Source organism: Rutidosis leptorrhynchoides, chromosome 8, assembly GCF_046630445.1.
Source record: "Rutidosis leptorrhynchoides isolate AG116_Rl617_1_P2 chromosome 8, CSIRO_AGI_Rlap_v1, whole genome shotgun sequence".
In the NCBI taxonomy this organism is placed as follows: Eukaryota; Viridiplantae; Streptophyta; class Magnoliopsida; order Asterales; family Asteraceae; genus Rutidosis; species Rutidosis leptorrhynchoides.
This window is the reverse complement of record NC_092340.1, coordinates 85807306-85820843: the sequence shown is the minus strand read 5'-3', so window position 1 is coordinate 85820843 and position 13538 is coordinate 85807306. Positions and strand designations below refer to the sequence as shown.

At 33.0% G+C, this 13538-nt stretch overlaps 1 protein-coding gene across 1 annotated transcript; it reads right to left on the bottom strand.

The window, feature by feature from the left end:
- Positions 1–5978: 5978 nt before the first annotated feature.
- LOC139863583 (BAG family molecular chaperone regulator 2-like) lies at positions 5979–7743 on the bottom strand. The gene is made up of 2 exons (XM_071852203.1): positions 7479–7743; positions 5979–6214 (listed from the first exon to the last, which is right to left on the bottom strand). Exons 1-2 carry the CDS (start codon positions 7741–7743, stop codon positions 5979–5981), a joined length of 501 nt encoding a protein of 166 aa, XP_071708304.1.
- Between the last annotated feature and the right edge of the window lie 5795 nt (positions 7744–13538).

Sequence of the window (13538 nt, the reverse complement as noted above, 5' to 3'; positions counted from 1 at the left end):
GCCTTTTCTGTAATTTTCCTTGTTTTTGATCCTGTTTGATACATAACTTTGATAAAATCATTAGAATTACCTTTTTTTCCATTTTACCCATTTTAGTGTGTTTTAGGATTAAAATGTTCTCAAAATACTAAGATAACTCCTTAAAATGTTATCAAAAAAATGTATAATTTAGGAGTTATCATCATGATCATTTGTTTTTTGAGTGTCATTATTCGCTAAAGGTATGGAAAGAGGTGTGTGGTATTTCCATCTTCCCTTCTTCCGATGGGATCACTCCTTAGGCTTATTTTCCCCACACTTATTCTTTTCATACTCATTTAACATCTTAATTTGTTGCAAGAAATTCAATGTGGTGTCAAGACCCCTACGAAATGACATTTCAAATTTAACATTTAACTCATGGATTTGCTTTCTCACTTCGGAACTAAGCTTATATTGCTCTTTCATGAATTCGGTCACTATTTTATCAACGGTAAGCTCATCATCATCTTCTTTATCAATTTTAACCATTTTCACATTTGAGCGAGGAACTTTAGATCTCGGGCCTAACGGAATAGATTCAAATATGGCACCATAACGAATAACAACCCGTGTGGTTATAATGAAACTTCTTTTTGCAGCTTCGGTATATTTTATTTGGCTGAAAAGAAATGCTCGGTTGTTTAAGACGAATTCTCGTAGTCCGGATCAACTTTTCAAGGTCATCTATGCTACGGTTCGTTTGAAGTTCACGTCGTTGAAGTTGAAGGATACGCATCAGGTGCATAAGATAAGGTCTCAATGGAAATTGTAATGTCATGTTAGTCATCCTTATTTCTTGGTTGTTTTATGTTTTGTTTATGGCATGGCACTTCTAGTGTCTTGGTCGATCTTTTTTGGGTTGTTTACTGTTCGGTTGTGAGCGTCATGTGCTCTCAACACTAATTCAATCTTGTATCATGTATTGATTATCAATATATTCACCGGGTGAAACCCTTTACCGACCTAAAAAAATGTCGAAAAAACAACAAACAAAGACAACAAACAAAAACAAAAAAAAAAAAAGTACCGAGCAACCTTCAAACGCTATTGGTAAAGATATGTTGCAATCGTTACTTCAAGATAACATGCAACACAACATTGTCATTCCAATGTCGGGATCATCTTCTTTTCCGTAGCTAAATTTTCCCCGACAAAATTTCCCCCAACAAAATTTCAGTTTCATGGGGTACGGATTGTCACAACATTTCGGCAGTTAGGCATCTCAACCTAGCAGTTTCACGGGTTTCACACCTTCACCACAATTCGGAAACCCCCACCAACCCGTGTATCAAAAACTGTTAATACACCAATTAGCACACCTTCAGAAAGTTCCCAACTCGAGCAGGATGCGGTCCAAGAAACTCAATTTGATGCCGAAGAAGTTGAAGAAACGCAAACACCCGATTCGGGTGAAAAAGGAAAACGGGCGAAGGTTATGTGGTCCAAAGACGAAATCCGGTTTTTAGGGGAATGTTGGGCAAGCGCTTCGCAAAACAACATTATCGGGAACTCTCAAACTACCCGGACATTTTGGACCATCGTCAGAGCGGAGTACAACAGTTTGGTAAAAGAGCCTCGCTGACAAGATCAATTAACCGGAAAATGGAGTAAGATGTGTAACGACATCAAGATATTCATTGAAATTTACGTAAAGCTTGCAAAGCATTGACAAAGTGGACATTCGGACGCATATATTATGAAAAATGCGAAAAAACATTTCAAAATTCAAACGAGTAGGTCATTCGTATATGAAGATGCTTGGCGAAGTCTAATAGATTGTCCTCAATTTTTAACTTATGAAGGTTTCAATAACAAACGCCGATAACCTGAGCTGATTAGTTTACAAGATCCCCACCCGACCCCGCCACTAAACACGAATGTACCAAATTTGGAACCTTTCTTTCGAGGAGATCCTATCCGTCGTCCCCGAGGTCGCGATAGTTCCAAAAGTGCTAGGAGTTCTGGTTCTTCGGATGCGGCTTCTCGTTATTCTTCGGAAGAAGGCCGAGCTCATGTTATCGATTCCGCGACTGCTACAAGGCTTACCATGGAGGAGTTACGAAAAGAAGCACAAATGCGTACGATGTTTGACGGTTTAAGACTTCAATCTCAACCGGTTTCTCAAAACATTCATCTGGAACAATTTAATTTGGTCCTGAGATATCGTAACAAGCTCACCAAGAAATACGCCAATGAGTACAAGTCCGACGACGAGGAAAAATAATTCTATCATTTTAAATTTGTAGTTTTAATTTTGTATTGTTTTGTTATTTAATTTTTACTTGTTTTTAATGTAGTGTGTGCTTTTATTAATGAAAATTTTTATTTTAATATAATTTATATTTTGAAGTTTTTTAATTGTTTTTTTTATTTATACATAAATATAATACGCTTTATAAAATAATAATAATAATAATAATAATAATAATAATAATAATAATAATAATAATAATAATAATAATAATAATAATAATAATAATATAAATAATTATAATAATATTAATAATAGTAATCTTTCTTACATATACAATAATAGTAATATTAACAAAGGAAACTTAATAAGAGATGACATGTCAAAATTATAACCCTTAGATTTAAAAGTAATAATAATTTAGGATCATTAGATTAAATTAAATAACAATATTAGCAAATATATATCATATATAGTAACTATAGATTAACACAATTTATTTATGGTAACTATGAACCAAACAATCTCTACTTCTCTATCTATATCTCTACTATATATATTAAAATAACTTTGAATATTATGAGCTTATCCTATAAATTACGTACATATTTTTGTCTAATTTTTGTATATTGAGTCTAATTTTTGTCTAACTATAGTATTTAATATTTAATAATTTTTATTTAACTATATTTTTGTCTAGTAGAGTGTGATGTGTTATGTGATAGGAAGAAATTGCTGAGGTGACGCTAATGTGACACAATTTAATTATATGACAGGTGTCATGAATATTAGTTTGATGGCGTTTAATCTTTGTTTAGTCCACATAACAGTGAAGTGAGAGTCCACCTTAACAATTGTTGGGAGTAGGGATGGCAAAATGCCCTGTACCCGATGAGGAAACCTGAAACTCGTTATAATTGGACCGAGACTGACCCGAGTCCGTTGGGTCATGGGCCGGGTATGGGGATGGATTCAAAATGATTTTCGGGTTCGAGTTCGGGTATGGTTTTGGATACAAACCCGTTTACCCGACCCGCATACCCGCACACCCGGCCCGAAGACTTTTGATAATAATCTTTATGTAAAATTTTAGTATTAGTATTATATTGTTAATGTATGAAAGATTTCTCTTATTTGTTTTGAAAATGAGTATAATTTTATTTAATTTAATCATATACAACAAGTTTTCAAGATGTGATATAGTATATACTTTGTGTATTTTAGTATTTTAGAAACTTTTCAATCGAACTTTTTGTATGTGATATTTTATAATACTTTAAACATTAAGTAGTTAAGTTATTTTTTGATATTTTGATTTGGTAACTTATTGAAAAATAGATACAGAATGACTAATCGGGTATACCCGTTTACCTGTAAGAAAACCCGAAACCCGATAGTATGTAAGTAAATGGGGACCCGACGGGTTTCGGGCCGGGTTTGGGGCGGGGTTTTTATTCGGGTTTGGGTCCGGGATTACCTAAACCCGACCCAAACCCGACCCGCTGCCATCCCTAGTTGGGAGGAATCTATATATCACAAACAAATGAGCAAAGATTAATATAATGTTTTTATTTAGTTGTAACTTTTCAAACTATTAAATTATAAAATATATTATTATTATATAGTCTAAAATTTAATAATCCCAAAATAACTTGGTAGTTAGGGTCCTAATATTCCGGCAAAAAAATTCAATGTTGAAATCTCACTATCACTGTATCTTGAGTTGGTTAACAAAAAAGTTTGAAAACGGTTACAAGATAACTGGCTTGGTCATGTACATTCGCACAAAATAAAACATGAAGTTTTTATTTTATTTTTTTTTTTATTTTTTTTTTTATTTTTTTTTTAATGTCGGTTAGGAGTCACTAAAGGGGTCCAACACGATATCGGAACCCACTCACCTGATTATTTCATAAAATGAACCAAATACAATCCTACCGTCTCTTAGAAGGAAACCAAACGACGATCCATACGGGCATCGTGTGTGGTAAAACTCCCAAGTGTGAGACTCAAATGCATAGACTTCCGAAACTCATGAAATGTCGAACCTTTGAAGCTCCGACCTCCCTTATGAAAAGTTAGTTCATTATCAATACAACCACACTTTGCGGTTATACTTAAAATGAAGTTTCTTAACTTGTTTCGTAATGCAAATATAGATTTGAGTTTTTACTTAAAATCTCGATTCATTTCTCATTAGACACCCTCGTGTATAGGATAGTGGGCTTTGTTAGGGGCCTTAAATGAAGAATGCGTAAGGGGTTTTTTACTGTTAGTAGTTTAGTACGAGTACCAAGTGAGCCATCGGAGATACGTCAAAATGAAAAGAACAGACGATTTATCTATGAAAAAAAAAAAAAAAAAAAAAAAAAATTTCCCATCGGAGCATTCTTGTTGCAACACCTGCAACGCCAATTATCCTTATTCTTTTATCTACTTCTTTCTTTCTTAACATCATAGCCATCCTCTTCTTTTAGTCCCAAAGTTTTCGATTTTTAATTTTAGAGTTTAGGCTACTCAAGGGCCATATACTTTTTATTTTGTCCTGGTGTAGTCCATATACTCAAAAAAAATACTATTATAAGCCATAAACTTTTAAAAAGTGTATCGATGTAGTCCATAAGGTAACCTGTTACCGGCTAAACAGGTCACCTTTTGTTTACATCGATACACTTTTGAAAGTTTATGGCCTACATCGATACACTTTTTGAAAGTATGTGAACTACATTAGTACTTTTTTTTGGGTATATGGACTACATCGTGACAAAAAAAATTTATACTTTTTTGAAGATCAACGGTTTAAAATCGATCAACCTTATTTATCAGGTCAATGGACAACATCGATACATTTTTTTAAAGTTTATGGCCTATAATAGTATTTTTTTGGGTATATGGACTATATCGAGACAAAATAGAAAGTATATGGCGGGTAGCCTTAACCCTTAATTTTAATCAAGAATCTCAATTAATAACAAAAAAAAAATAAAAAATAAAAAATTTGCACCGCCACCATATTTTGCACAGCCGTGTATTCTATAATCAATGGAAATGATTCCTTGCTTATCTATTTGTGTGCTACGAAAAAAAAAAGAGGAATAAAAAAAAAAGAAAAAAAAACTCTCTAGTTTTGCAGCGTTGAAGAAGATTGTATCGGCGGTAAAGTTCAAAGCCCAAGTTCTGCTCAATCCTTAGGCAAGCAAGCTACGACGTAAAAAAAAGACGTTACGGAAAAGGAAACGCAGTCAAGCAACGTAACCAATCAACGATATAAATCAATTCGATACGAAAAATTAGAGAGAAAATTGTGTTTTTATTTATTATTTTTATGTTTATTGTTTTCTTCCAGTACGAACTTTCGCGATTTCGCCGTTCGGACTGCGGGGGAGTGTTAGATGATAGATTAGCGGCTCATCCCGATTGTGAGCTTGGGTCCGTTAGGGTTTAGAGTCATTATGGATTCATTATGTATAATAAATAGCGTACATGTACGGAGTATTAAATAACAACTCATTAACATGTTATTCCTGAATTTTTCCCCACCATTTAAGTCGATTAAGATTTGGTGGATTTTCCCATTTTCGTAACATTACAACGACTCGTGTAAGGCTAATATTCGTATTAAGTTAAGCTTTGATATAAACTAAGGTTGAATAACAAATACAAAGGGAAAAACAGCATTCATTACCATAACATCAAAATCACACTATTGAGATTATAAAAACAAATATAGTAAATTGTTTCTTCATTTGTCAATTAGTGTAATTAGTTACATACTAATTGCATGATTATTAGAAGGTCCATTATCATTAGTTGTAGGTAATGATTCATGGAGTTTTTTCCTCTCTTTGTTGGCTGGATCTTCCAACAAAACAACTTTATCTTTGTCTCTAACTCCTACCATGTGTAAGTGTTCCACATCATCTCTCTCTTTGCCTTTGAACAATACTCTTTGCTCTTTTGGTTCCATCCCGGTCACCATTGATAGAACCATCTTCATTTCTCCTATTTTAAGGATCGAAATCAAATTAAGAAAGCATTGAAAATAAAGATTTTTTTAAGGACAGCATTAAAGCTATTGCTAACATGTAAAAAAATCTTCTACATTTTGATAACCGTCATTATAATAAAGTCAATATTAACCGCAAAGTACTACATATTTACGCAGCACATTATATACCTATATCTAAAAGGTAAAGTGGAAATGAATACCAAACTTAACCCTCTAACTTTCATTAAAATACAAATCGAACCCCCCACTTTATACGTATATTTTTCCCCAAATTTCACAAGCTTAACCCCCTAACTTTTATTAAAATACAAATCGAACCCCCACTTTACTAACATTTTTTTTTACTAATATTCAATTTTCACAAACTTAACCCCCTAACTTTTATTAAAATACAAATCGAACCCCCACTTTATACGTAAAGTTTTTTCAAATTTCACAAACTTAACCCACTAACTTTTATTAAAATACAAATCGAACCCCCACTTTACTAACTTTTTTTTTAAAAAAAAAATAATACCCGAACGCTAAAAGAAACAACTTTCACAAAAGGAACAACCCTTCAATGTTATGTCGAAAAAAATTCTTTTTTACAAAATAGATCAAGACTTTTTTTTTAACTCGCATTCAAAACGGAACCCCGGCGCGAAACGAGGGCTCCACAACTAGTTAACAACTAACAACAGTCCTTAATAGAGAAGTCCCAAAAAAAAATTGCATAACATTTTGAGTTTGAAGCATAATACTAAAAAGATATAGCACTCTTTCCCATATTAGTTAATGTTTCCTATAATTATTTTGAAACAGAAATGGTAAACATTTTTTTAAGACGGGTGAAGTATTATATAGATAGTTTTGAAAAAAAAAAAAAAAAACTTTGCATTTTTACACTCTTAGATAGTAAACTAGTACTACACATGGTCAAACACAAGTATTATATGAAAAGGGTGCTTGGCATTTGCCACAAGAAATGAATAATAAAAGAAGGTACAATTACCATTTCTTTGAAAATTTGATTAGAAATATGGTACTATGATGATAGGTACACTTCAAAATAAAAAAGAAGGTACAATAATCGTTTCTTTGAAATTAAAAAAATAGTACCATGATGATAGGTACACTTCAAGAAGCATAAATTATCTTTCAAAGGGGTATTTAATTTGACACATTTCATAAAAAAAAGATTGTTTTGTTAATTGTTTGGACCATATGTGACATCATGTAAGACATGCATAATGCCAATTTTGGGTACCAACATACCAAATGTTGAAGTAGCTTGAATGGATATTTCATGCCATTGTGAACCAGTTGCGACTCTAACCATAATGAATCCTTCATTTTCAACATTTAGGCCTTCATTGTCTCTCTTTTGGACAAGCATCCCACCAGGCCTTAATTCCCATTTGATTTCCTGGACCATGGTTGCACCACATTCCATCTTATCGTCGTTGGTACGACTGCTTCTACCACCACAATGAAACTTGGAGAGGCTCCTATGAAGTCTCTTTGATCTCAACTTCATCATTTTTGGTTCCCTTTTTTGTTAATTTTATTTCTTTCTAATCGAGAGACAGAGCAATAGAGTTGGAGGTGCATATTTATGATGATGGGTTTGGAGCCTTATAGAGGGCAACAAAAGATAATTACTTTCAAAAGAGTAATTATTAATAGGTATGAAATTTCAATTCAAAATTATGATTAACATATGAAATTACTTAATTCTTAATATTATCTGATCAAGCATAGAATGGATCTGTCGGATTCCGTTCATACTTGACAACAACTAAAGGGGGATTTAAGGATCATTCGAGTTTAACTCTCTGGTTCGGTGTATTGTGAATAACCCCATGTGAGATGAGGATCTCGTCATGGGTGGTTAAACGTCGACCCACCATCGACAGGGTAGTCGTTTATTGATGGCTCGGGACGGGTCCAAGGGTTTATGTTCATGAAACGTTACCTGTTGACCGTAAGTTGAGGGATATGCTAAGTGTGACAACCCGAAAATTTCTGACCAAATTTAAATTTAATCTTTATATGTTTCCGACACGATAAGCAAAGTCTGTAATATTGATTCTCAAATTTTTTGAACTAATGTTATATATTCAGTTAACCTTTGACTATTGACCGACGATTCACGAACATCTATTTGTATATATATATATATATATATATATATATATATATATATATATATATATATATACAATAAGTTGGAATATTAATTATTCATAAATAACTTACAATGTGTATTTAAAAACAGATTTATGTATATTAAATAAAGATATATACATATATATAATTTCAAGTTATTTAGTAAACGATAGTAACATTCGTTTATTGATTCGATTGATATTTAGATAAGTTAACTAAAACGTTTAAGATGAACAAGTAAAACACTAATTTAATACAGTATTTTCGAATTGCTACAGTACCCGAAAAGCTACAGTGTTTTCGAAAATCGCTATTTACTACAGTAAAAACGACTTGCTACAGTGAAACACTATTTACTACAGTAAAAACGACTTTGCTACAGTAAATACTATTTCCAACAGTGGAACACTATTTGCTACAGTACCACTATTTGCTCCAGTAAAACACTATTTGCTACAGTGAAAAATCATGTCGACAAACTAAAAAACAAGAGATCATGAGCTGGAAAAGGAGGCCATGCGATCGCATGGCCATTAGCCTACAGACCCATGCGATCGCATGGGATGGCTGGCCAGGAGTTCCTATAAAGCTCGATCGATTTCTGTTTTCTCATTCACTCAATCTCTCTATATTACATATTACTCCGTATTACTTATCTTATTTATTTATTTTAATTATTATTAATATTATTATTAAAGATTATTATTAATCTTATGATATTAATATTAGTAGTATTATTATTATTATTAGTATATACCTAAAATACTACGACGAGGTCATGAGTACATTATTTTCAAAACGGATTTTATGAACGGGATAAAACTAAGGAAATTATGGGTTATAGCTATGGAGGTTATGGGTATGATTCGGGGGTATGCTTGTGAGATCAATCTAGTGTTTATCATCTTCGTTGCGTCTACGTACTTTCCTACAATATTGAATCACAATATTGATACGTGAGCATTCACATCTTATCTTTTATATATTAATAGTGTATCCATGTCTAGTGCTCGATTATATATGTTTATGCATGCTTGTATGCTTAAATTTTGTCGTTAGATAGTTTATGATGAATCACGAATTTGATACAGATACTACTGATATAAAGTATATGATATGCATGTTTTTGGAAAGCTGGCGAAAAATTATTAACTTTTCATTTAGAAATCGCGTGATTTCGATGAACGGATTAAAAGATATGGTCAACTGAATTCTGGTTAACGTTAATTAAAATTGTGTTTGAAACTGTAAATTAATATTTAAACAACTTGTCTATGAGATTAATAAATTGGATTTTAAAATATTACTAATCGAGTAAATGAATTTCTATATAAAGCATGTATCGTCTTGTTGAACAATTGTCAAATTTGACGGTCTTATCATGTTTTAAAGATTTATAAACACTATAATCTGATTTTACAAGTATTGGAAAGCTATGTGAAATAATAAAATATTTTTGATTGCCATGATAATTCAAATATAATATAACTCATGAAATAAATAATATTTTGAGTTTGATAAACTATAAATTCGTTCAATTGTCAAGACTTATACTATGATAATAAACATGTATAGATTTAAAGATCATATTGGGTTAGGTTGACTTTTGAGATGACTTTTGTTAACTTTTTCATGTCGGTCTCGAGTATTAGGATTGTGATACACTATGACCCGACCTAGCTTGTTAAACATTTATTGACCAATATATATTCTCTAGGTTGAGATCTACAGTTATTTTGCATTCCGAGTTTCAGTCACATTTCGGTGAATGACCTTATGTGCTACTAAGGTGAGTTTCATTTGCTCCCTTTTTAAATGCTTTTGCAATCTATATTTTTGGGCTGAGAATACATGCACTTTATTTTAAACGCAATGGATACAAGTACATACTAAATTCTACACCGAGTTTGAACCGAAAATTCCTTAGCTTTGGTAACTAGTAACTGCCAGTTATAAGAACTGGTGGGCGCGAATAGTTGTATATGGATCCATAGGGCTTGACATCCCCGTCTGTTCCAGGTATAGAAACCCTAGCCTGAACTATAAAATAGACGTTTGCTATTTGAGTTTAGTACACGTTGGATTGCGTGTATTGTACATGTTGGTTGCATGTATGTTAAAACAGGGGTACTTATTATAACGTTAAAGTTTAGTTACCAGGGTGCTCTGTTACGTAGAATCGTTTGATAAACATTTCGTATGAAATAACTGAAATCTTGTGATCCACCTTTATATACAGATTATGCGCAACATTAAAACTATGAACTCACCAACCTTTGTGTTGACACTTTTAAGCATGTTTATTCTCAGGTTCCTAGAAGTCTTCCACTGTTTACTTATACGTTATACAAGCTATGTGCATGGAGTTATACATGCTTTATTCGAGAAAACTTTGCATTCGTAAAATCATCACCATGTATCTTATTTGACTGCATTGTCAACGAATGTATTGTTAAAAACTATTATATACGGTGATTGTCTATACGTAGAAATCATCAGATGTTGAAAACCTTGGATTTATATATTCATTTATGGTGTGCCTTTTCAAAAGAATGCAATGTTTACAAAACGTATCATATAGAGGTCAAAACCTCATTATGAAATCAATGAATGATGTATTCGTCCAAGTGGATTTGGACGGGTCATCACAGTTGGCATCAGAGCTTGAGGTCATAGGGAACCAGAATTTGCATTAGTGTGTTTAACTGGTAATTGTTAGGATGCATTAGTGAGTCTGGACTATGACCGTATCTGTTTTTACCGAGTTTTGCTTACCATTTATTGTCGGAAATTACTTGCTTATCATTCCTAAGTCTAGACATGTCTTACTGCATTTACTACATAGATAGTGTATCGACAAAATTCATATCTTAGCGTATCTGTTACTTTAAACTTTTCCTGACATCTTCCGAAAATTTCTCCGTAATTTATGGGATTTTGGTACTATATATACATATGTAAATTATGTATTGAAGAATACCAAATCTAAGTCCTATTATCTATTTCACATCAAAAATCATTTTTCTGATTACACAAAATGGATCCTGTATCTAGTTCAAATTCCTTAAACTCCGACAGCTATTCCGATATGGATATTCACCTGAACTCCGAAGACAGTGTAATTGGAATGGATCAACCAATTAGCCATCACCTATTCTGGATGAATTGGGGATGGTTTCGTAGCCTACTTAGTCATTGGAGACAAGAAGAAGGTGATCCCTTCCATCCACCACATTCCCCTCTTGGCGAAGAACCTGAAGCACTTACCGGCGAACCTGTTCGTAATACCATTTTATCTCTCATCTCTAGAGTATCTCGTCATGATTACATACTATCTCAAATTCTGGATCTTATTCATCCGCTCGTCCGAACCGCCAATCATCCCGGTGTAGTAGAAGAAGTCAACGAGCTTCGCGCTCGGGTAGTGGCTTTGGAGAATATGGTGCAAAGATTACAAGCACCAGCAGCATCACCGGCATCAACAGTACCACCATCATCAACACCAACAGTACCATTACCACCACCACCAACAACATCTGCATCGCACACCTCAACATCACAATCTGTACCTCGAACATCAACGTCATACGCACCATAGATGCCAAGGAATACCAACAACAACAAACGATGAAGTATTGATTATATCAGTTAAATACTCCGCAAAAATTATGTAATCTCTAATGGTTTAGAGATTATTCATTTCTAATTCCAGCCAAAAATCAAATAAGCTTAATATGATATTAAGTCATTAAATCTGTATTACATCTGAAGAAAATATACATACATATATTTTCATAAAGACTGTAATGAAAATTCTTTTATACAAAATGTTACTTGTGAAACTTTTAACGGGTAGATAATACCCGGGAGATATATAAAGTCACAATTAATATGTTCGATTTTGATTCATCAAATCATCAACTATACTCACTACTGTCACAACGATATACATTCTTTCATAGAAATCAAAACAACCATTCTAACCCAAATATGATTACATATTCTGATTTTGAAAAATCAGAATCCAAGTTAAGATTTAACAGAAGATATCACTCTTAGATTCCTACATCTTTCAAAGCTATACTTTGACTTCAGAATTATGCTAGGACATCACTTCTATTCATAAAACCCAGAAAAATATTTGTATCATTCAAAATTCTAGAACATCATATGTATCTTGACAATTACAATCTTCATTCAAACCCTTCGAACTCTTGAAAACACCTCGGATTGATAACCGACGATTCAGTTATGATAACTTTGAATGCTGATGAAGCAGCAAAACTGTAAATGGTCTTAATGGCCAAAGTTTGTTAATAAAGAGTGGTGTGTTGGCAAAGCTCAGAAAAGTTGGAACTGGAAAACGGATTGAGCAAACTATGAAGGAGGCTGTGGACAAATCACAAACACTAAACCTGCCTTCAAAGAATCCAAATGATTCAGTATCTGCTGAAGTCATTAACGAATACCTTGCTCCTGACTCTAAACTTTTACGGACAAAATCTTCTTCATCATCTTTTGATATTAGAAATTCTAAGATATCATCGTATCTTTCATTATAAATATCCTCGATATTTCTGAAGATATTTTCATAATTATTTTTTTCTGAAATCATTTATCTCCTCGCGTTATCTGTTTACATCATAAAGGAAACTGTTTAGTTCCTATATTCTGTAAACCTTCGAGTTTAAATTATGAATATTTTTGAAGCAGTGTTGGAACTGAAGCATGAGTTAGTATAATATAATGACACTTGATCAACGTGATTATATTACAGTAAGTCATGCTGTGTTTCTAATAGAACGTGATAAAGGTTCACAGATCATACCCTCATCATGAACCATGTTACATAATTCTTTCATTCTATTTAAACTCTAAACATATCAAGAAAATATTTTTCTTGATGATTCGGCCTTTTCCGAGGTATTCTGGTAATTTGACAAATCAAGATCGTGTCATTACAATTTCCTTCTTAGAACATTAACTATGTTCATTCCGAAATTCATATCTGCGGATTCTGGACCATTACATGAGGTGCTTAATGGATAGAAGGGAAAACAGAGCATGAAACTCGGAAATAGAAATGAGGGTATAAATCGCAGCAAATAGGAGAGAACATTAACTGTGGATGTCGATGATCATAGAAAGACAGAAGCAGGGACTCTG